The sequence below is a fragment of the Eulemur rufifrons genome, chromosome 9 (assembly GCF_041146395.1).
Source record: "Eulemur rufifrons isolate Redbay chromosome 9, OSU_ERuf_1, whole genome shotgun sequence".
Taxonomy (NCBI): domain Eukaryota; kingdom Metazoa; phylum Chordata; class Mammalia; order Primates; family Lemuridae; genus Eulemur; species Eulemur rufifrons.
Genome location: NC_090991.1, coordinates 24,395,734 through 24,421,171, shown reverse-complemented (window position 1 = coordinate 24,421,171; position 25,438 = coordinate 24,395,734). Strand labels below are relative to the sequence as shown.

General features: G+C 42.6%; 1 protein-coding gene and 1 pseudogene across 2 annotated transcripts in view; one reads left to right on the top strand and one right to left on the bottom strand.

The window, feature by feature from the left end:
* Positions 1-20,913: 20,913 nt before the first annotated feature.
* On the bottom strand, positions 20,914-22,404 carry LOC138392359 (G protein-coupled receptor kinase 4-like; annotated as a pseudogene).
* Positions 22,405-24,419: 2,015 nt separating this feature from the next.
* The window catches only part of USP32 (ubiquitin specific peptidase 32), a 207,539-nt gene continuing 206,520 nt past the window's right edge, over positions 24,420-25,438 (top strand). For both annotated transcript variants that reach the window (XM_069482324.1, XM_069482323.1), the window contains exon 1: positions 24,420-24,611. In XM_069482324.1, coding sequence (XP_069338425.1) covers positions 24,554-24,611 — 58 coding nt within the window. In that variant the 5' untranslated portion in view covers positions 24,420-24,553. The remainder of the gene's footprint in view (positions 24,612-25,438) is intronic.

Sequence of the window (25,438 nt, the reverse complement as noted above, 5' to 3'; positions counted from 1 at the left end):
GGAAAAAAATAAACTAACTCTGTAAGATAATTTAAAGAGGTTTATTCTGAAACAATATGAGTGACCATGGCCCAGGCATCCACAAATAAAACTTGAGTAAGTGTTCCCAAGGCAGTCAGGTTACAGTTAGCTTTCATACATTTTAGGGAGACTGGAATTGCAGGTAAAATCATGAATCAATACATGGAAGGTATACATTTGTTTGGCCCTAAAAAGCAGAACATCTCAAAGCGAGGGCTCACAGGTTATAGGTGGGTTCAGAGATTCTTTTGATTTGTAATTGGTTAAAGAAACAAAACTTCATCTAAAGCTGCCGTCCCCAACCCTGGGCCACCAACTGGCATCGTACTGGCATGGGTCCGGGGCCTGCCAGGAACCGGGCCACACAGCAGCAGGCAAGCAGTGGGCCAGCAATGGAATCCCCACCTGCACCCACAGCGGCTCCCCATCGCTGGCATCACTGCCTGAGCCCCACCCCCGACCCCCAGATCAGCAGCAGCATCAGACACTCATAGGAGCATGAACCCCACTGCAAACTGCACATGCAAGGGATCCAGGTTACTCGCTCTCCAAGAGAATCCAGCTCCTGATGATCTGATGTGGAGCCAAGGTGGTGAAGCAAATACTGCCTCCCCCACCCAAAGATGGGGAGTCAGCAGAAAAAAATGCATGAGTTAAGATAAGGGGATCTGTTAATCAGACCAAGCAAGTTAAGCAAGTTGATGGCCTGCAAGCTGACTTAACGTTTGCCTTGCTTGGCCTTAGGTTGAGCATTCCAGCATGCAATTTGTCTTAACTCCAAAAGGGTGGGGGCATAAGGAGGCATGGCCAATCTCCCTTCTCTTCCTGGTTTTTCTGGGGTCCTCTTGGCCAAGAGGGAGGTCTGTTCAGTTGGGAGGGGCTTACGATTTTATTTTTGGTTTACATTGACATAGAAAACAAGCACTAAAACAGCATGTATAGTATGATCCCATTTTTTAAAGTATGTATTTAGTGTGTGCACAGCAAAAAGTCTTAAAGGATATACTTCGAAGTATCAAGGGTGATTTTTCACTTTCTTTGCATATTGTCTTCATTTGAAAAAATAACGATGTGCTTTACTTTTACAGTCAGAAAAGAGTCTTTTTAAGAAATCTCCTAAGGACTAAATAACATCATTAAAAACATTATTGTTGGGGGGCGGGCAAAAAAAAAATAAAAACATTATTGTTAGGTCAGGTGCTGAGAGAGAGAGAGACACACACACACACATGAAGCCTCATGTGTAGCAAAATGCTGTTTATTTTGGGCATCTGGGTGCAGATGGGTGGAGCCCAAAGACCATCCACCCTGAGGGAGGGGAAAGCCTTGGGTTTTATAGAGGGTTTTTTAGGGGGGAGTGAGTACCTGGGCCAGAACAGCTGCTGCAATACATTTTTTTTTTTTTAAACAACCAATTTCTGGGACCCCTGGGTCAGTCTCATCCTGTAGAGATAAGGGAGGGGGATAATTCCCTCCTTATCAGGGGGGATAGGAATGCTGGCTGCAGCTGTCTGTTAGGTTTACAACCTCCTGGGGACTCTCCAGACCCCTGTGGCTATTGATACACAAACCTCGGTTTTCCATTAACCGCTTTCTGTCCCATACATACTTTTCGAGTTCCCACCTGGAACAAACCTAAGAATTATATAATGCTAAGTTTAAAAACAGAACACAAAAGGGTATGTACATTACAACTTAAAAGTGGGTACAATATGGATCAAGGCTGGGAGAAAATACAGTAAAAAAAAGAAACAAGAAATTGAATATATACATATGTATGAATACATGAGTACATATGTATCTGTGCATGTAAGTGTATATATAGCCCTGAATATCTACACTTCAAAAGGGTTCCCCCTTTGAAGGGGAAATGTTAGAACTTCAAATCTTAGCTGTCCCTGCCCAGTCCCTCACCCCACTCCACCCTCCTTTTCTGTCCCAGAGCCTCCAGCTAGCCCTAAGCTCTGGATGGCTGCCCTATTCTCATAATGGTTTTATTATCAACCACGGGGAATAGCCCAAAGAGACAATTGAACCTAACAGCAGCCAGGAATAATGGCTCAACTCACAACATTAACTAAGACAAAACAAAAATCCATTGCCTTTGGGAGACATTGTTCAAAATTCAATTGGTCAGCATAAAATAACTCTGTAGGGCAAGCCAACTCATTCAACAAAGTTATTTCCTGACCTTCTCACATTTATTTTTTAAAAAAACAACAACTGTGTGCTAGGTACTCAAGGCATCTGGCAGATAGGTAGTGTTAATTTGTCCACTCTCCACTTATTATTACTTTTTTTTTTAAAGACAGGGTCTCACCCTGTGGCCCAGTGGCTCGAACAAAGCTCACTGTAACCTCGAACCCCTGGGCTCAAGACATCCTCCTGCCTCAGCCTCCTGAGCAGCTGGGACTACAGTAGGATGCCACTATGCCCAACTAATTTTTTTTTTTGAGACAGAGTCTCGCTCTGTTGCCCAGGCTAGAGTGCCCTGGTGTCAGCCTAGCTCACAGCAACCTCAAACTCCTGGGCTCAAGCAATCCTTCTGCATCAGCCTCCCGAGTAGCTGGGACTACAGGCATGCGCCACCATGCCCGGCTAATTTTTTCTATACATATTTTATGTTGGCCAGATAATTTCTTTCTATTTTTTTAGTAGAGAGGGGGTCTCGCTCTTGCTCAGGCTGGTCTCGAACTCCTGACCTTGAGCGATCCTCCCGCCTCGGCCTCCCAGAGTGCTAAGATTACAGCCCGACTAATTTTTAAAAAAATTTTTGTAGAGACAGGGCCTCGCTATGTTGCCCAGGCTGGTCTTGAACTCCTGGCCTCAAGTGATCCTCCTGCCTTGGCCTCCCAAAATGCTGGGATTATAGGCATGAGCCACCACGCCTAGCCACCCTCCACTTAATGCAGGCTGGCATGCTCCTTGATGGCACAGACCAATTTTATAATCATAATGCTTCACCCCCATCCCCCAAAACACGTAATAGAGCTCATGAAATTTTTGTTATATGTCCTGAATTAAGTGAACATGGACAATAACTCTTAGCAGCTACTGCTTATATTTCTCCTCATAAATTTGAAGATCTGCCCATCTCTCTGCCCAGTTTAACCAGTGACACAGAAACTTTTTATTCCCCTAAAGAACTCTCCTCTATCCCTTTTCTGGATAAGTAACTCAAGCATATTTTAGAACTGCCAAAAGAAGCCTCTTGATCTTGCTCCCAATTATCCAATCAGAATTATATCAAGACTCCATGAAAAGGAAGGCCAAATTCCTATCATAGCTGGAGTGCTGGGTCTGCAGAACAGGCTGACAGCTCCCAGGGAGGCATGGCATTCCTATTCCAATGCCACCACAGTTTGAATCACTAAGGCAGAGTCTCTTAATGGGATCCACTGATGGGCTTTAAGGAGTCAACAAACCCTTGAAACTCTATCCAGTGAATTGTGTATGAGGACTCATTAAAGAGGTCTATAGCCCCAAAGATATTAGAAACCAGTGATCTAACAGGTCTAAGTATGTAGACCTTCTTCTCAGCAGTGGTTTTGGGGTTAGATGGGTCTTTAACCCAGGCAAACCTTCAAATAGAGGCACTAACAGGGCTATTCTTGAGAGAAAAGGGGCAGAGGAAGAAGGCAGGGGAGTTTAAAGCCTAACTAACCATTTTCCAGTCCCAACCCAAGGAACCAGGAAGTAAACACAAGGCCAGTGAGATCCTCATCCACGTACAGTGAAGCTGAAGTACTGTGTCCCCCACCAGCAGCCTACATCCAGCCTTCTCCAGTGGACAGGAAGTTCCCCCTGAGCTAATACAAGGTGTCAGGGCCAGTCAAGATGGCTGCAAGCACGAGGCCTTTCCCCTCCCCACTGGCAGGACCCAGACACATCTGTGCACATAGGTCATGAGCATCTGTTCATCTTTGGCTCCTCTCAAAATAATTCTCAAAGATGTCTGGTACTTTTCCCCTCACTCTTATTTAATATTTATCGTAGTTTTCCATTTAATGGAGCCCTGGTTTAATTTCACTTTTTTTTTTTTTGTAGCAATGTTTTAATTTGGGCTTCATGTACTCTAAAAATATCTTGTCAGGATATCAAAATAACACTGCAGAATGGCAACCTCAGAAGTTCAGAGCATGTTTCTAAATAGTCTAATGATATGCAAGCGTCTGTGATCATGTCAAATTGCTGGGCCTAATGATTTCCACTTGGCTCTTTCTGGAAGGTTTTCTTTCCTGAGATAGAATTCAGGGAGCTGAGCAGGAGAGAATTGTAGAGTCAATGAATATTGGAGCTGGAAATGATTTTGGAGAGCAAAAAAATCACGTCCCACATTTCGTAGCAATTTCTTCCCAAAGGACTCACTCCCACCTCCGCTTTTCCAGGACACTATGTTTGTACCGCTCCCCACCCCCAACTTCAGGCCCAGATTTGGTGGTACTGGGGGCTAATAGCAGAGTTTTTCAGACTGAGAAAAATCACCTTGCCTCAGGCTTTCAGAATCAAAATCTCCCAAGAGGGCCTGGGAATCAGTATTTTTATAGCTATCCCAGGCAACTTTTCTTATTAGGCTAATTTGGAAAATACTGGTGTGGTGAGCTTGAATTCCAAGTTGGCCTTTGTTTGAGTCCAATTGTGTAAATTATGGACTCTCCAATATTGTGCTAGAGCAGGCTCTAAGAGGCTCACCAGAGCTGAGTATTAAACTTTCAGTAATTTTGCCAGCTGTTTGTTAAACCCAGCATTATTCAATATTAAATGATACTAAATGCAGATAGCTGTACACCAATGTGCATAGTAGCATTGTTCACAATAGCCAAAAGGTGGAAACAACCAAAACAATAGCCAAAAGTGTCCATCAACAGGTGAATGCATAAACAAAATGTGATATATGCATACAACAGAATATTAATCAGCCATAAAAAGGAATGAAATTTTGATATAAGCTACAACATGGATGAATCTTAAAAACATTATATTAAGTGAAATAAGCCAGACACAAATGAACAAATGTTATATGATTCCATTTATATAAAATATCTAAAATAGGCAAATTCTTAGCTGTCAGTAACACCACGGGGAAAAAAAAAAATAAAAAAAGTAAAGGAATAAAAAGGAGAAAAAATAAAATAGGCAAATTCATAGAGACAGAAAGTAGATTGAGAACCAGATGGGTAGACTGAGAACCAGATGGGTGCAGTGGCAAGTGCCTGTAATCTCAGCTATGCAGGAGGCTGAGGCAGGAGGCTTGCTTGAGCCCAGGAATTCAAGACCGCCCAGGGCAATATAGCAAGATCTTGTCTCTTAAAAAATTGATTTTATTTAATTATTTGATTAAAATAAAATACAGTAAAAGTTACTAGGCTGGAGGGGAGGGAGGAATGGATACAAAGTTTCTTTTTGGGGTGATGAAAAAGTTCTGGAAATAAATAGTGGTGATACTTATACAATATTGTGAATGTAATTAACGACACTGAATGATATACTTAAAAATGATTAAAATGGTAAATTTCATGTTTTGTATATTTTACCCCAATTAATAAGTTGAATTCTGTAAAAAAAAAAAATAAATTTACAATTAAATAAATTATATGGAAAACAAAGTAACAAATACTCAAAACTCAGTCCTTCCTAATTATTTTTCTACATTTTGAGGTTATTCACACGGATGTGTCTGTATGGTGGAAATACTATGCACTAGCACGCCTACATGTGCCAGTACATGTGCCAGAATGTGTCTCTGCCAGCTCCACATTCAGTGATGTCACCTTTGTAGCTGGATATTCGCTGTGCTGGGGGGTATTTATTACATATTTATACAAAACAGAAATCAAAAATGCTACAAATCAGGGTCCCTTCCTCCCCAACAAGTTGGTTGTTAAGCACACCATGGTCTCTGAGGCACAATTTCCTCAATAGTAAAAAGGAAATAACAAAATCTACCTTACAGAGTTTCTCTGAGGATCAAAAAAGCTCAGGTAAGAGGGCCCATCACCGCACTTGCCACATGGTAAGTGTTTGGTTAGTATTTGTTCCCTTTTACTGGAGACCCTGAGCTCTCTGAGGGCAGAGTCTTACTTGAAGTAGCTTTATAACATCCAAGTCTCTTTCACAGGGGCTCAATAAATGTTTGCTGAATAAGGGCATGAATGGATGGATGTTTGTTCCTGGTACCAATAGAGAATACATGATCCTGATAGCTGGCACCGGAATTACTTTTAGGAAAGGAAACCACTTAAAAGCTGCTGGGGCAGAACGTGAGACCCGAGGGCATGACAGGAGTCTTATCACCAAAAAGAGATAGCTAAGCTGCTCTGAAAGAGAAAATTGGATCATTGTTTTTGTTTTTGATCTAGAAAAGGATGCCAGAAAGGAGAAGGGGTGGGCACTGCAGAGATAGAAGCCAGCCAATCAGAGAGGCTGGGTCACTAGGGGATGAGCTAGGGGTTAGGTACCTGGAGACCGCACTTCCTGGGAACAGGGTGGCCAAAAGGATTAATATGGATTGTATCTGTTTGCTGTAAGGTTTGAGGTGCAACCCTTCATTATAACCCACAAACATTCAGCAAAGTTTCTAGTCTACTCAAGAGCCTTGGATTTGTGTTTCTTTGGAATGGGATGAATCAAAAAGAAGCTGGGCTATCCTATTTTGGGCCCAGCTGCCAGTGAAGAGATAAAGGGACAGAAACAAAGCATACTGTTACAGAGTAAAAAATGTGGCAGAAGTAGGAGATGTGATCAGAAGGGACCACCATGATGGCATAAATTCCTGGAAATTGGCAGAAACCTTGAGAGGCATTTTGGACATCCATGGTCTATATATTGGAGCTCTGAATCAGTTTTCTCCAGATTTTAAAGAGCTGGAGCATCCCAGATGCCAATAGGTTACATTAAATTATCTTGAAATTTTTAGAACTATGTAATGTTCCGTTGCTTGACCAGTGAGTATTAATAAATTTTGGCTTATTCCTATAGTTCAGAGTGTTAGACTTTGAGAGGATTCTTTGTCTCTTTGAACTCCAGCTTGAATTAGGAATGTTCTGGGTACATAACCTTTTGTCTCCATAAAAACTAAGGCCATTATAGTGTCAAATTACTCTGCTCTCTAATGAGATGGCTTTTGATGCCCATCAAAATCTGAGCTATCCAAAGCATAGAATAGGAAAAGGGAAAGATGGTAGTTTTACCATGGAGATGTCTGGCAAACACTCTATGAACCAAGTGATGAAGTTTACATCACCAGTGAGGTCATGTGGATATCATGTATTCTCAGATATGGTGTGATGAGAAGGACACTTCATCTCTGCATTCTTTGAAAAAAAAAACAACCCATTACCCCAGTCTAATCATGAGGAAAACATCAGATAAACCCAGATTCAGGAACATTCTACAGGATATCTAACCAGTATTATTTAAAACTGTCAAGGTCATAAAAACAAGGAAAGACCAAGAAACTGTCAGACTAGAGAAGACTGGGGAGACATGACAACTAAATGCAATATAGTACCCTGAACTGGATCCTGGCACAGAAAGAGAATGTTAATGGAAAAACTGGTGAAAATCCAGATAAAGTCTTGAGTTTAGTTAATAATATATCAATATCTATTTCTAGCTTTTGACAAATGTACCATGGTAATATAAGATGTTCACAATGGGGGAGGTTAAGTTTTTACTAAAGTATATAGGAACTTTATGATCTTTGCAACTTATCTGTAAATCTAACGTTATTTCAAAATAAAAAGTTTATTTTTTAAAAATCTGAGTTACATGGCCTTTGGTCTGACCCAGGGAGTCCATATATCCTTACGTTCTGAGCTTTTCTGTTTAAGGGAATATAATTTATATGGTTTATTTGTGCCACATGGCACAATATGTTTCAAGGAATCTTCATTGAGCATATTTCAAGGAATCCCCATTGGCAAAGAAACAATAAAACCTGTTTTCTAAGTGCTGTTAGCCTACGAAAAAAGAGATGCATTTGGGAACCCGGTCCCAGGAAAGACATTCTCCATTAAGCTCCTTCTGTGGGATCAAACCTTATTTCCTTTCTGGCCTGCATTGTGGGATAAATTACCCATGGATGTTTCATTTGTACAACAGTCATATATTGAGGAGCAGTGCAAAACTGTGCAGAACTCTGTCCTCAGTAGTTATGTAGGAATGAGAAAGAGATATAAGGAAGAGAAGCAAGCAGGTTCCATTTGGAAGGAGTTTATAGTTAGTGGAAAGTATCATAACCATATATAAATCCATTATGATGGTACAAGTGAGTGACATCTCCATAAGTACAAAATCCCCACACTTCAGGTTGAATCCAAAGGGCTGGAAAGAAGTATAGCATAGAGGTTGAGAGGTGTTAGGCAGGAATGGTTTCTGAAAATAATCTGTAGGCCAAATTTGATGGATTGGCAAGGATAAATTAGCATTTCTCTTGGTGGAAGGAATAGCATGGGCCAAGTCATGGAGGTGGTATGGTAGGAAGAATTGTGTGGAAGAAAGAGATCGCATTAGATCACATTAGCTTCACTGAAGTGGAGAAACCAGATTAGAGAAAAGAGACGGAAATGTTAAGGAAGGCAGCCGTCTAAGCCAAGGACTGCATCCTCTATAGCTAGAGAAGTGAATCACTTGGGTTAGAGCAGAGAGATGGGCTAGGGAAGAGGAGAGGGAACACAAAAGGAAGGGAGAGGGAGAACTCACAGAGGGCATGGCAGAGTGAAGTGTTTGGGGGTAGAGTTTCTGCACCTACTAGGTTCAAGGAAAGCAATTCCTCACCCAGGAAAGAAAGCCAGACTTCGTGTTCATGTCATTAGCCTGTGTACCTTGAATGAAGTAGAGAATTTATTCAACAATTATATATTGAGTACCCTGTACCAGCCAATAGGCCGGACCCTGGGGATATAAAAGTGAATGAAAGAGGCCCAGTCTCTGCCCTGGGGAAGCCTACTGTCTAATGGGGGAGAAAGACATCAGTAAGTAAACCCAGTAGTTTGCAATTATAGTGGTAAGGTGTGACATCAGATGTAATGAGCTATAACGACAGTAGCTGCTGACCAAGAAATCTTCAGATTGCTTTAGTTTCCCAGGTTCCCCTTAGGCTGGAAGGTGGGGGGATATTCTTAATAGGGATCAAGATGATCATATATCCTGGAAGAAATTTCTCCTACATAAAAGGCAAAAACTATTTAGGTATGTACATTTGTTTCATGGGATATTTTCTCAGTTTTTAAAAATAAACTTTATTTTGGTAAAGTTTGTATAAATTAACCCATATTAAGTATAAAGTTCAGTGAGTTTTAACAAATACACTCTTATAATTTGTGTAATCACAATCAAAATATGGAATATTTTCATCACACCCAAAAAGTTTCCTTTTTTTCACCTCTAGAAGTTCCATTTAGTTTTTATATATTTCTCCTCTTTCCTCATTATGTTCATGTTTCCTTTTATTTATTTATTTATTTATTTTTGAGACAGAGTCTCACTCTGTTGCCCAGGCTAGAGTGAGTGCCGTGGCATCAGCCTAGCTCACAGCAACCTCAAACTCCTGAACTCAAGCGATCCTCCTGTCTCAGCCTCCCGAGTAGCTAGGACTACAGGCATGCGCCACCATGCCCGGCTAATTTTTTCTATATATATTTTTAGCTGTCCATATAATTTCTTTCTATTTTTAGTAGAGATGGGGTCTCGCTCTTGCTCAGGCTGGTCTTGAACTCCTGAGCTCAAACAATCCGCCCACCTTGGCCTCCCAGAGTGCTAGGATTACAGGCATGAGCCACCGCGCCCGGCCCATGTTTCCTTTTAAATACCCAACTATAGTTAGAATATAATAGCTGTTCTATCATATTTATCTGCTAATTCTATCATCTCTTTCATTTCTGGGTGGTTTCTGTTGACTGATTTTTCTCCTGGTTGTTTTTTTCCCTGCTTCTTTACATACATAGTAATTTTTTTTTTTTTTTTTTTTGAGACAGAGTCTCACTCTGTTGCCCAGGCTAGAGTGCCGTGGCATCAGCCTAGCTCACAGCAATCTCAAACTCCTGGGCTCAAGTGATCCTCTTGCCTCAGCCTCCCGAGTAGCTGGGACTACAGGCACACGCCACCATGCCCGGCTAATCTTTTTCTACATATATTTTTAGTTGTCCATATGATTTCTTTCTATTTTTATTAGAGACGGGGTCTCGCTGTTGCTCAGGTTGGTCTCGAACTCCTGAGCTCTAACAATCCTCCCGCCTCAGCCTCCCAGAGTGCTAGGATTACAGGCGTGAGCCACCGGGCCCATCCCATAGTAATTTTTGATTGGATGCTAGTACATTACATTGTCGAATGTCTACATTTTGTAGTCTTCCCTTAAAGAGTGTAGGTCTTTGTTTTACCAGGGAATTAACTTACTTTCAGATTAATTTGATATTTTTGAGGCTTGTTTTTAAGCTTTAGTAAGGAGGTCTAGAGTATATTTTACTCGAGGGCTAGTTTAGACCTTTTAGTAAGCTCTGACTCTTCTGTGGTCTCTCCTGAACATCTTGGGTGGTCACTGAGGTATTGCTCCTCTAATTGGTCAGAATGAATGTTTTCTAGCCCTGTATGAGCTCTGGGAATTGTTCAGTTACATCTCTTCAATTGTTTTTTGCTCAGCCTCAGCCACATTAATATTCAGCAAAGACTCAAGACCCTATACATATTTTTGGAGCTCTTTGCATACCTTTTTCCTTTTTGGAATTCTGCATAGCAACTTCCAGCTGCCTCGGGTTCCATGAACTCCAATATCTGTGTCCTCAACTCAGTGAGACTGCCATGTTCTGATTTTTATTATCTGGAATGTACGTCTAGGCAGAAAGAAAGCCAGAGCAATTGTAGAAAGTTAGCTAGTTTGTTTTCTTTCTCAGTTCTGTTCTGCCTGTTGTCCAATGTCTGAAAACAGTTGTTTTATATGTTTTGTCTAGCTTCCTAGTTATGTATGACAGCAGGGTAAGTCGGGTCCCTTTTAACTTCATCACGGTCAGAAAAAAAAGTTGTCTGTTTCACTGGAATTTGATTAGCATAGCTGGTCTTTGAGAAACTGATAAACCTGACAAAATGGTGTTTGTAAAACTAAAGTTCCTGAACTGGGGTGGACTACTAAGAATAGTGTCAACCTGGGAGACCTTTTTTGGGCAGCCAACAGCCTTGTCCAGGTTATATCTCACATCCCAATTCCTTACACAAAAGTTACTGCTATTGAGTAAGTGAATTATTGAATGAACATAATTAAATTTAAGCATTATCTTTCTAGGACCCAAAAGAAATGCCTGACTGATTTGCTGTATCCTAAAAATTTACTAATTCCTTAGTCTATGAATCAGTTGGCCAAGAAGTTATCTAATCATACTCATCATGAGAAACAAGACTAGGCCGGGCGCGGTGGCTCACGCCTGTAATCCTAGCTCTCTGGGAGGCCGAGGTGGGCGGATCGTTTGAGCTCAGGAGTTCGAGACCAGCCTGAGCAAGAGCGAGACCCCATCTCTACTAAAAATAGAAAGAAATTATATGGACAGCTAAAAATATATACAGAAAAAATTAGCCGGGCATGGTGGTGCATGCCTGTAGTCCCAGCTACTCGGGAGGCTGAGACAGGAGGATCGCTTGAGCCCAGGAGTTTGAGGTTGCTGTGAGCTAGGCTAACGCCACGGCACTCACTCTAGCCTGGGCAACAGAGTGAGACTCTGTCTCAAAAAAAAAAAAAAAAAAAAATGAGAAACAAGACTAATTTGTCAGAGAATGAATGTTCATCATATGCGTGGTGAAAGCTTGCTGATGTTCTCAGTAAGGTAAAATAACTCACAAAGTAGTGACATGTTTCACTTCATACTTTCTTTTCTCAAGCATAGGGTAAGCATAGATTTTTGAGCATGATTCTGGATCTAGATTGCCTGGGTTCAAATCCTAGTTCTATCATTAACTAGTTGTATGACTTTGGGCAAGTTATTTAAACTTGTTGGACCTCAATTTTCTTCTTCTGTAAAATGGAGATAATAATAATATACAAGGGCTGTCCAGAAAGTATCCAGCCATTGTTAATACAATGAAAATGGTTATATAGCGGGATACTTTCCGGACAGCCCTTGTATACCTCATAGGACTGTTGTGAGGATTAAATAATAATATATGTAAATGCCCTAAACCAGTGTCTGACATGTGTAAGAGTTTAATAAGTACTAGCAATTATTATTAAGTTATTTAAGAGGATGTGCCTTGATTATGTATCTCTTATAAAATATATTTTTTTTTCCAGGGACAGGGTCTTGCTTTGTCATCCAGGCTGGAGTGCAATGGCCCAATCATAGCTAATTGTAACCTCAAACACCTGGGCTCAAGTTATCCTCCTACCTAAGCCTCCTGAGTAGCTGGGACTACAGGTGTACCCCACCACACTGGGCTAATATTTTTATGTTTTATAGAAATGACAATCTCACTATGTTGCCCAGGCTTATCTCATAAAATGAATTCTTTATATGACTTTGGTATGGCTAATTACTTATTTTTAGGTGATAACACTTCTAATGTAGGATTTCAGAATAATAAGCTTTGAAAGAATAAAATTGCATACATGATGGTTATGAATAAATTTACTAAATGGCCATGATTTGCCTTTTAAAGATACTAAGTCTCTGAAACCAGACTTTTAATGATTATTCCTTGGTTGTTTGGGGATTGTAACTAAAAAGACCTGCCTTCTATTTAAGTGTTGTTTTCATACTGGAAAGATGAGAAGGGTGTTTCTCAGCAGCCACTATTTTTAGAATTTGTGCTCTGGGACCACAATTGATGTTTCTTCAAGGGAGCTAATCCCAGTCTCTTTTGTTATGAGGCTGATGTGCATTCTTCTCCTATAATTTCTCCATAAACCAAAGGAAGCTTCAAGATGCCTTTACTGTGTTGGGTAATTCAAAGGCCACTGAAAAGCTGCGTTTCAGTTTGGCCAAATCTCCCCTCTCAAAGAGGACTGCTCCTAGAACTAGCTGTTTAAGGAAATGAAATGTGTCCTCTTGTAGACATTTGGGCAAAGGTAGAACAAAACGATCTTCCCTGAGCCCCCAAAGTTACAAAAATCAAGTCCGGATTTGGCCCTAGAATTAAAAATATAAAAATATTAATGCTCAGTACCTATTTCATGTACACCACATTTTAAACAAACGTTTTTATTTGGAAATAATTTTGAGCTTACAGTTTTACAAGTTGCAAAAATAAGAATAGTATAAAAAACACTTGCATACCCTTTACTCAGATTCACCTATTAACATTTTGCTCAATTTGCTTTATCATTTGCATTCTCTCTCCCCATTCCCATATAAATGACCTAGCTTCAGATGTAACATAGTGTCACTTCTGCTGCATTCTGTCATTGAAGCAGTCAAAAAGTTCTGCCTAGGCTCAAAGGGTAGGGAAATAATCTCCAGAAACATGTGTATATGTGTGTGTGTCTCTACAGAAATACGTATATATAGTCACCAAATATGTATGTGTGAAAAAATGTATACATTTATTTATTTATTTAAGAGACAAGGTCTGCCCAGGCTGGATGGAGTGCAGTAGCACAATCATAACTCACAGCAGCCTTGAGCTCCTGGGCTCAAGGGATCCTCCTGCCTCAGCCTCCCTAGTAGCTGGGACAACAAGTGCCACCATGTCCAGCTAATTTTTCTTATTTTTTATAGAGACGGGGTCTTGCTGTGTTGCCCAGGCTGGATCTCCAACTCTTGATCTCAAGTGATCTTCCTGACTCAGCCTCCCAAGTAGCTGGGATTACCGGCACACACCACCATGCCCACTTACAGTTTGTTCTTCCTGAACCATTTAAAAGTAAGTTGCATATATCTTGGTACCTTTCCTTGACATAAACTCTGTATATACTTACTACGAACATGTGTTGAAGTCAAAAGGCACCGTATGTGAGGAACCACACCTGAGGAGCCTCAGTCATACCTGGACCTGATCTGGATGACGAGCTCCTAGACCCCAAGCCTGAACCTGATGCCATGATGGGGGTTTTGGAGGAAGGGGTGAATGTATCTTGCATTTAGGAGGAATCTAAATTATTATAACCAGAGGACAGTATCACAACAATATTTCTGCAGATTATTTCCCCTCCCTGGGCAGAACTTTGTGACTGCTTCAATGACTAGAATGTAGGAGAAGTGACACTGTATTACACCTGAGGCTAGGTCATAAAAGGAGATACAGATTATGCTCCCTCCACTGCACCCTGCTCTACCCACCTGTCTCTTGCAGGATGCTCACCTTTGGAACCTAGCCACGCTGTTGTGAGGAAAGAGGAGTTACAGTAGGTATAACTGACAGTTCCGGCTAAGATCTCAGCTGACAACCAGCATCAACTAGCAGATGTGTGTGAGCAAGCCTTCAGAAGATTCCAGTCCCTAGCTTTCAAGCCATTGCAGCTGACACTAAATGGAGCAGAGGTTACCTAGCCTCACTGAACTTTGCCCAGAATGCAGGTTCATAAGGAAAATAAATGTTCTCATTGTTTTACACTATTAAATTTTTGCAGTAATTTCTTGTGCAACAGTGACAACCCAGAATCACACACAGTAGCATAGGCACACTCATTTGTGTAAACAAAGAGATATTTGCTGTACGAGAATGTGATCCTGATTAGTGCTTTATCATTTCAGAAAAATAAGAATAAGAGATCAATGAGAGATTGGAGTATTGAGGATAGACAAAATACTGCTCCCCTATCAGACTTTTCCTTTTGAGGAGACACTGCTAGAATGGAAGATCTTTATATTAGTGTTTGTACAATTCAAAATTGGGTGTGGTTAATAAATGCACACAATGACCTATTACCTAGAATTCCACTTTGCCCACCTTTGGTTTTGTTCCCTTCCCACAGAAACTGGAATATTTGGAATGATTTAGCACCCTTTTCCAGAAAGATTGCCCATGAGGCTAGTACGTGGTCTGAGTACTAATTAGGGGAGAGTTTGTCTCAGTGGGGGAAATTTGAACGCTTTCCTTGTGGATTGTCTGGGGACAATCTTTGTATCTACTGGCTACTCTCTTAGATTTTTTGTGTGTGAATTGATTGGATTGTCAATATTATCTACTAATGTATACAAAAGTTTGGGCCCCATCAATTTTTTTTGAGTGACATCCAGGCTGAAGTTCATGCATAGGCAGACCTACTTTTAATCCTTAAATATCCTTAATTATCATACTCTGACCTAATTCATCCTTTCAGAAAAATTTTGAGAGTGCTTATTGTCCCCAAAATATCCTGTTAAGTATTGCCCCATTGATAGCTCAAAGAGATCACAGCAAAACAGAAATCTGACAAAAACCAACAAAGCTCTTAAAATCTACTTAAAAGCATTCCTGAACTGCTTATAATTCCTAACGTGTTAAAAGTGAGAAATATTACCTTGCTGATAATGGATTTTGATTTTTCAGTTGTTTTAGGAGCCAGCTTTGATTTTGTTGGTACAAAAGACATTTCTGATGAGGGAGAGTTTCTTATCTTTTCCAGTCCAGTTCTGCTTTATATCTCTGTGACTTTACTCACACTTTTCTTTTTTCTTGGCATGCCCTCCCCCCCTTCTTTGCTTTCCTACCTCTCTGGCTTTGCCTTCTCAGTCTTTTTTTTGAGACACAGTCTCACTATCTTGCCTAGGCTAGAGTGCTGCAGCATCAGCCTAGCTCACAGCAACCTCAAACTCCTGGGCTCAAGCAATCCTTCTGCCTCAGCCTCCCGAGTAGCTGAGATTACAGGCATGCACCACCATGCTCGGCTAATTTTTTCTATATATTTTTAGTTGTCCAGATAATTTCTTTCTATTTTTTTGGTAGAGACGGGGTCTTGTTCTTGCTCAGGCTGGTCTTGAACTCCCGACCTTGAGTGATCCTCCCGCCTCGGCCTCCCAGAGTGCTAGGATTACAGGCGTGAGCCACCGCGCCCAGCCAGGAAGATGTTAAATAGGCATAAGTGAGGGACTTGCCAACTTCCTCTTTTTTATATGACTTTCCTTCCTCTTTCTAAGAAGCCCAGATTTGATTCTCTTCCACCTTCCCCCTACTGGCATACCAGTGACTAAACAGAGTTGCCAAAAAACTTTTGACCAAATGCTATTTTATAGTTTTCAAATCCTTTTGGAAGAAAATATTTGGATTCTTAAAGATGTTAATTATTGGATAAGTACTACCAAGCACAAAGTTTTACCTAAACCTAGAGCCACAAATCACATGCTTCATTTCCTAACTCCTTTTAAGACACTAATGATTAACTCCATCCCCATTCCTACTGTAAATCCCTGAGAGTTTCCAGATTACACCACTATTACTGGCTATTAAATACCTATATGAAGGCAGACATCTCTCCTTCTCAGAATTTTTTTTTCTTTTTGATACAGAGTCTTGCTTTGTTGCCTAGGCATGAAGGCAGTGGCATGATCATAGCTGACTGCAGCCTCAAACTCCTGGACTCAAGTGATTCTTCTGCCTCAGCCTCCCAAGTAACTGGGACCACATGCTATGCCACCAGGCGCAGCTAATTTTTCTATTTTTTTGTAGAGATGGGGCTTCGCTATGATGCTCAGACTGGTCTTGAACTCCTGACCTCAAGCAATCCTCCTGCCTCGGCCTCCCAAAGTCCTGGGATTATAGGTGTGAGCCATTTTGCCTGGCCTCTGCCTCAGAATTTTTGATTATCAGAATAATAGTTATTGATCAAAAGAAGGCTTGGAGTCAAGAAAGGGGGAACCATTAGAAAAACAGCAGACTAAGAGTTCAGTAAAATTTGGAAAACAGAATAAAAGCATTGTATTAGTAGCCAGGTGAGAAAAACTGAGCTTGAATTAAAAATGAAAACAGATTTAAGCTGGCAAGTGATTGTACATTTCAAGAAATAATGAGAGAATTTAAGAACTGGAAAAAGTCTGAGTTTAAATCTATCATCCACAAGATGAAGAAATCAAAGTCAAAGATACATAGCTAGAGTTGGCATTTTTCAAATACCTAAGAAAGCATATTAGAAAGATAAGCTGGACTTTTGACAAAGTTATTTATGACCTAAAGACTGAAGTAAGGTATATACTATGCGTTCAAAGTTGGATTCTCTATTATTCTGTGTTTTAATTGCTGATTAGAATTCGACTGATGTACCTATACTCAAGCTTGTAGTTTGTATTTTTCTGGAAAAGACTGGCCTAAGAGTACAATCCAGCTGCCACATAAGAAAGAATAAGATCAGAGGAGGACTAAAAGGAAGCTACTTGATTTTTCAGGAGCTGAGAAGAAAAAAGCAGCCACTGGTATACTCTCATAAGACCCATCCCCTAACCTTTGTAAACTATTAATTTGAAGGAGACACAAATACAGCTTCATTGCAGTTGGGGTGGAGAAGGGCAATCAATACAGGAATATTATATAAACATTTACGCACAGGTTCAGTAGGTAATGATGTATTAATATCTTTAGCTATTCTCCCAATATTTTGTCCAGGTTTTAAATGAAAATGAACTTCATGTCAAGAAAAGCAGGGATTCATTTATTTGTTGGCAGGATTTGTAATGGGTAAAGGGTAATGTAAAAACTCTGCCTTGGCCAGGTGCAGTGGCTCATGCCTCTAATCCCAGCACTTTGGGAGGCAGAGGTGGGAGAATTACTTGAGCCAGAAGTTCAAGACTAGAGGCAACATAGCAAGTCCCTGTCTCTACAAAAAATAAAAAGTAATTAGCCAGGCATGGTGGTGCTTGCCTCTAGTCTCAGCTACTCTGGAGGCTCAGGCAGGAAGATCACGTGAGCCCAGGAGTCCGTCTTTCCAAAGAAAAAAAAGGGGATAGGCTTTAGTGTAAATAAAAATATAATACATGTGACCACATCCTCATATTGTGTCACTAAAAGGTAACAAGTCCATAGTACTGGAAACTCAATTCTCTTATTGTATAGTCACACTTCATAGAGTGTTGGTTTGACATTGTGGCAATAAAGTTATACATAAATCAGGTGCTCTTCCGTGACTCTTGATTGTATTGATCTCCTTATCTCTAGCTTCCCTAAGCTTTGGCAAGTACTATTAATGAAATGACTCTGTGCTATTCTTGTCATTTCACTGGGAGTACCAATAGGAATACTATCATTTAGGTTGTCCAACTGGAAGTAGAAATTACATACCAATCTCCCATGCTTTAAATCTCCATATGGACAACCCTTTCACAGGCATGTAATTATAGTTAAAGCAATGGTTTAGGCTTACTAAGTACAACCAAATACTTAAAAGTGAGGTGGCTGGCCAACTCTTCAATGTATTATGTGAATTATAGTGAAATTGAACAAACTAAATGATTAATAGAATTCCTTTCAGCAGGATAAGTAGATTTCAGGTTTTCTACATTGTCAAACTTAAGTACTGTATCAATTTCAAGTTATAGAGGGATGTTTAACATGTGACTGCCTACTAAAGTGTAATACAAACTAAAAGACAGGTTTTAATTCAAGTTTAACATTTAAAATTCCCAGCAGACATAACTATCTGCTTCACTGCCTTCAATAATGTGCTTAATTTAACTCAGACAAAAGAGAAATGTTATTTCTTAGTTTGCTATCTCAATTTGAAAATTTTTTAGAAGTGTTTAATCCATAATAAATTTTGTGATGGAGTGAAAAATTTTATGGCCCTAGGGGAAGACAGGCCTGAAACTTAAGGAGGAAATTTTAAAAGTTCCTGTGCTCTAAATCTTACATTATAAAGTTTATACAATCATGTGCTGTATAATGACTTTTCAGTCAATGAAGGACCACCTACATGACGGTGGTCACCATAAGATTGTAACACTATTTTTACTGTACCTTTTCTATGTTTAGATATGCAAATAACCTTGGTGCCGATTGTCTATGGTAGCACGCTGTACAGATCTGTAGCCTAGGAGCAACACGCTATATACCATATAGCCTACGTGTGTAGTAGGCTATACCATCTAGGTTTGTGTAAGTATACTTCATGACGTTCACATGACAAAGTCACGTAACAATGCATATCTCTGAATGCATCCCCATCCCCAAACGATGCATAATTGTATTCTAGTCTTTCCTAAGTATTTTATAATCATTTACTATCTCACGAGATAGATAAATTCCAACTCTAGTCCCATCTTTCAAGTGGGGCAAGTGCCACAAAGAGATAAATTAATTTGTTCCCAAGTTCAGTGTAAATCAAGTGGTTAGATAAATCAAGTGGTTAGATAGCTTTGTGTAGCAAAGCTATCTTTAGGTACTGATTGTTTAGGACAGTAATAATGCCTATGGTATGTTGCCATTTAACTCTTGAGGGTTTCTTTCTCTCACAGCTGAGCCCTTGCTTAAGATTCACTTCCCATTAATTAGCATAATCTAACTCAGAACTGTACTCTGCAGGCTGAAGATGACTGAGTTGTTTTGTCTGAAGATGTCTGTCTACACTGAACTAATGACCTGGAAATTAAAGGCTTTGAAATACATTCCCAACCCCCTGATTCATGGCCTTTTAGTAATGCAACTACTAATCTGAGGTCTTAAAATTAACTGCCTCACAGTGAACTGGAAAGGGCGGTGCTGTGACTATGTCCCATTGCTAATCTGGTCTGCCAGGAAAGGTGAGTAGAGAAACAAGAGTATTACCTTTTTTCTCTAGCAGAGCATATTACAATTTGCTGGTTTTAGGAACTAAAATCCTTTTGCTGGCCCTAAATTACCTAACTGGCACCTTGACTCTAATCTAATCCAAATGATTTTCAATGTTGCTTCCTTATTTAGAAGCTTTGTAACTGTGACTTTCACGTTTAAGAGGAAAGTAAACTAAAAGGAGTTAAAAAGTGTGAACTAAAAGAAAATTTTAAGGCTCACCCCCTCACCGGCTGACTGAATGGAACCCCTTGTGGCCAAAGGAATATCCTGAAACTAGATTGCCTGCCTGGAGGAAGGAGGTCAGACAGGCCTCATCATGCTCCCCTCCCTTCTTGGGGACATCCTTTGTAATTCATTAACAGACCTAAGGGTATTCAAGACAAACCTGCAGGTCCTCAATTTATACAACAAATATATGTCAGGTGGCTTATCTCTAATTAAGAGCTTCTTATCTTAAAACATTCCAAGCCTCTAGACAAAGCTTCACATCTTTAACCAATTACAAGCCAAAGAATCTTTTTTTTTCCACATCTAAAAATATTTTAATTGTACTATCTTAATTCCATCCTATTCTTCAAAATTACCTATCCTCACACGTGTGTAGATATAATGCGTCTGAAGCAGACTGCCCAGGACACAGCCCAGAGTACTGTTTGTGTTCACTTATCCTTTCATTGGCAAGAGTGTCCTGATTGTCTACAGGCATCCCCACTAGGCACTGACATGTGCCAGGCCCTGTGCCAAGCACTCTGGAGACATAACCTTATCTGGTCCCCAAAGCACATTCAGGAGGAGGCATAGTGACGGCACCATAGTCCTCAGCGTGGGGCTCAGCCACAGTCCCAGGACCTCATGAGCAGTGGAGTAGGGACGTGGATTCCAGGCAAAGGAAGCAGGTGTGCACTGTGGTGTGAGGTGAGCGCCGGCTTGAGAGGTGAAGCCAGTACTGATACCAGAAAGGGAACGCTGGACGTGGAGGGCCTTGAAGGGCATGCGGAAGAAGTCTCGAGGTAGTGCTATGGCTCCTGAGGAAGGCAGTGGCTCCATGCCACTGAGCAGTGAGGGCAGACAGTGACTCCAGGCCCTGGGAACCGGAGCACTGCTGGGAAGTTCTACACAGGGTCTGGGGGTGGCTGTGGGGAGCTGGAGGTGATGGGGGACAGAGGAAGAACCAGCTATGACAGGCACCACAGAGCAGAAGCCACACCTTGGCTTTTTACTGTACCTTTTCTGTGTTTAGATAGGTGATTCTGTATCTGCTTTAAAAAAAAACAAAACTATGTTGCATGGATCACTGTTCCTGGGGACCATTACTCTTGGCAGCACACTCATGTCAGGACAGAAAGGAGGGTCCAGCATGTTTGCTTCCAGCCTCCTGAAGTTGATGTCCTTGTACACAGGGTGCTGCTTCACTCTGGCTGCTCCATTGCCCTTGCAGCCCAGCCGTTCACTTGGGTTCTTGGTGAGTAACATTCTGCAGATAGATTTGGTGTCCTCTGAAAACTTCTTGGAATACTCCTCAGTATCTTTCTTGACTCTTTGCTCTACCTCCTCCCGTCTGATTTTCTCTTTGAATTTTCTGAACGGAGAATGTCCCTGAATCATTTCATATATAAGACAGTCAAGTCCCCACCAATCAGGACTAAACGTATAGTTTTCATTATTGATAACTTCAGGAGCCATGTAGCCAACTGTTCCAACTCTTCCTCGAAACGTCTGCCCTTCTGAGATCTCCACAGCTAAAGGTCTGAAATCCGGATACGTCCAGGATCATCGAGGAGAATATTCTCAGGCTTTAAGTCTCTGTATACAATTCTCTCCCTCTGTAAATCCTCCAAGCCACAACACACCTCTGCAGCATAGAAAACAGCTCTCTGCTCATCAAAGCCAGAACTGTCCGGGTTGTAAATGTGAAACTTCAAATCCCTCCATTCATAATGGTGAGTACCAAGCACAGGGCATCTTTGGTTTCATAAGTGTAGGCTAAACTAACTACAAATCTACTATGTACTTTTTCTAGGATTCTTTTTTCATTTAAAGCCATAGCTTCACCTTTCCTCTTCTTTATTCTTTTTTTTTCCTAGCTTTTTACAGGCGTACATTTTTCCTGTGGCTGTACAGGCACAAACCTCTCCAAATCCTCCTTTTCCTAGAACTCTGTAATGTCTAAATGTGTTCGTTACTGGTTGCCTTTCCAGCAGTTTCCATTGTAAAACCTGAGAATAATATGAGCTTTCTTGGTATTCTTCAAATGGTTTCCCTCTTAAATAGTTATGGACAACTCTAGTGCATTCCTCAAAGACTTTTTTGCAAGGGTGCTACTTCAGTCTGGATCTACATTCTTTCATAACATCTAGAATTATTTCTGGTAAGGGGTCTGCCGACTCATATCTGAAGAATTTATCCAAGACTGACAGTACACAATCACTTCGGTCCTCATCCTCAGCAACTTCATATTCTGCGACTGTATCCAAGAATTCAATGCATCTCTAAAGAGATTAGGCTTTGTATCACAGAATTGCCTGAAGACAGTTCTTCTTATTGGCTGCTTATCACAAAGACTGTTATAATCCTTTTCAATGGAAAGTCTGAGCTTGCAGCAGTGGCTGACGGGCAGCAGCTTCAATATCTCCCTCCATTTTTTGCTACGACCATATTTTTTGGCCATATCCTCCTAGGCGCGCTTTCAGGAGCAGCGTGTTGGCTAAAGACGTTCTCCAGCTCCATGCTCCGCCGCCGCCTCCTCACAGCATCGCTCTCCAGGGGCCACTTGCTCGTCGGGCCCGGGATCGGGCCCTGGGAGGCTGTCCCGCTGCCGCTGCCGCCGGCGCGGAGGTCGGCCCGGGGAGGCCTCGTCGCGTAGGAGAGCGGGCAGCCCGGCCAAGGCGAGTCTCCACTGTGATCGCCGCCGCACTGTCCCTCGGGCTCTTCTCAGCCCTATCGCCCTCCCCTAGCGCGTGCAACTTCCTCCTCAGGGCCTGGTCCCAGGTAACCCCCAGTCACCACCGAGGGGCTCACTGGCAGGGGCGCCGCCGCCTGCTACTCGCACACCGCCAAGAATCTTTAAACCCACCTATAACCTGTAAGTCTCCGCTTGGAGATGGCCCACCTTTTGGGGCCAAACCAATGTATGCCTCTCACATATTGATTTACCTGTAACCCCTGTCTCCCTGAAATGTATAAAACCAAACTGTAACCCAACCACAGCGAGTCCACTTGCCAAGGCCACAGGCCTTCTTGAGCGTGGCTCTGGGTCATGGTCCTCAAATTTGGCTCAGAGTAAATCTCTTTAAAATTACTTTACAGAGTTTGCTTTTTTTTTCTGTTAACAAAAGCATGGAACTGAATAATAATTCTATTGTACAAATATACCACATTTTGTTTATCCATTCAAGACATTCCTAGTTGTTTTCACCTTTTGGCTATTGTGAATAATCCTGCTATAAACATGGGTACACACATAGCTGTTCACATCTCTGCTTTCAGTTCCTTTGGGTATTCAATTCTGCTTTCAATTCCAGAGGCAGATCTGGGAAATTCTGACGCGTGATACAACACAACGAACCTGGAAGACACTATGCTAAATGAAATAAGCCAGTCATAAAAGAGAACTACTGTATAGTTCCAGTCATATGAAACACTTAATAGTCAAATTAATGGAAAGTAGAATAGTGGTCGCCATGGACTGATGGGATGGGGAAATGGGGAGTCACTGATGGGGAGAGTTTCAGTTTTGCAAGAAGAAAAAAGTTCTGGAGATGGATGGTGGCAATGGCTGCAAATAATGTAAAAGTCCTCAATGCCACTAAAAATGATATAGTTAAAAAAAAAAAAAAAAAGCAAGGTACTTCATCCTAAGCCTTGTAACCCTCACATTTCTGGCGGAGAGCAACTCTGGGAGTGAAGCAAGATAAGCCTGGTAGCGCGGTTTCCAGAGTCTGCAAGAGGCAGGCCCAGGACGGAGGAGGTGGGCCGAGGGGCAGCGCGGTCTGGGAAAGGACATCCAGCGGCAGTCCTTTCCCAGGGGGGACAGAATGATGCGAAAGCGAAGATACTCTCAAGTTCGTTACAAGGCTCACTTTCCTTAGGGATCTCCCTGCCAGGAATAAGAATTCTTTCGTCACAGGAAAGCCCTCAGATTCTTTCTTTTCACAACTCCTTCCCAGTCAAAAATTTCCTTAACATGAGGAGTTTCCCGCCTGCTTGCTCATGAACCGCACCCCTCAGACCCCCGTTCCCCAAGATTCCACTTGTCTTGCGAGATGAGTCTCGGCCGCTGCCAGACTAACCGTCACTCGCTCTGCCCCGCCCGCCAAGCGCCAGGGCGTGTGGGCGTAAGGGGCAGTCCTCTAGCGCCCCGGAAGTCACCGCCCTCCCTCGCCGGCGGAGGCGCCCGGACGGGCCTCGCGGCTCGGGATTGGCGAGAAGGTGGGGGTGACGCGTCACGTGCGGGGAGGCGGCCCCTTCCCTCTGCTCATGCGCGCGGCTAGCGTGGGGCGGGGCGGAGTGTGTGGCCCTGGGCGGCCATTACCCGGAACAATCGCTGGCCTCGGGTCAGGTGACCCTTGGCGGGGCTGGCGGGAGCAGGGCGGGGGGAGGGAAGAGGGCGTGAGGAGGGAAGGGAAAGGAGGAGAGAGGAGAAGGGCGGAGTAGAAGGGAGGGGAAGGGGGCGGGGTGGAAGCGGGTCACGTGATTCGGCATGGGGGCGGTGGCGGCGGCCGGGAGGAGCCGCCGGGGCAGAATCCGCACTTGTTAGTGTGGGGGGAGGTGGGGGCGGGGGACGCCGACACCGTCACCCAGGGACGCCGAGGAGAAGGCGGCAGGGGGGTGGGGGCGAGATCAGGCTCCGACCCCCGGCCGAGGGGATGAGGGGAGCATGGGCGCCAAGGAGTCACGGATCGGATTCCTCAGCTACGAGGAGGCGCTGAGGAGAGGTGAGGGGGGAGGGGTCTGGGCGAGCTGCCGGGGAGGCCCGCGACGGGCTGCCCGGAGGGTGGGTGACCGGCAAAAGAGAGGGGAGGTTGAGGGTGTAGGGCGCCTGAGGCGGAAGGGAATGGCAGCCAGTGCTGGGGAATATTATGGGGGAGCGAGGTCAGGTGGGAAGCAGTGTTTGGGAATTGGGACCGTATGGAAGGGGGCGAAGCTTTCCCTGAGAGAGGGGCATCAGGCGCTGGCAGGGCAATGTCCGTGCTCTCTGGTGGCGTTGTTGTCCTGGATGTGTCCAGGGAAGTCCTCCTCTCCCCCTTTTCTTGGGTGGCTCCAGCCCTTCCAGTCCCCCTCATCCTTCACAGCCATTTTCTCATATCACTCCTTCATAACAATCTCCAACACCACCCTAACCTGGTTCCTAACAGCCTTAGCTGGAAGGGAGAGAGGAGGCGGCTACAAAGCGCTCTTCTTTTTGCTGTACTGGAACTCCTTCCTATTGGGGAGTCTCTGCCTTTTCCAAGGGCCTTTGCCAGTCTCTTGGGGGCTATGACCAACCACTCCTGCCACCCCTCACCCTTTGAGCGGCTGACTTTGATAAGAACGACCTAAAATTAAGTTGTGTTTGAGGTGAGGTGAGATGAGACTTGCCAGCTGGAGTTGCCACAAGACCTTGTCTTAGGTTTCATCTCCTCAGTCGTTGACTAGAGCCTTTTGCTGCATTTGATTCCCAGTTCATACCCACTCCCATCCCATAAAATGGCATTCGGAAGTCCAGTATTCTGATATTGTTATAGCTCCCTTCAGAGACTGGCCTCGCTGCCAGTCCCGGCCT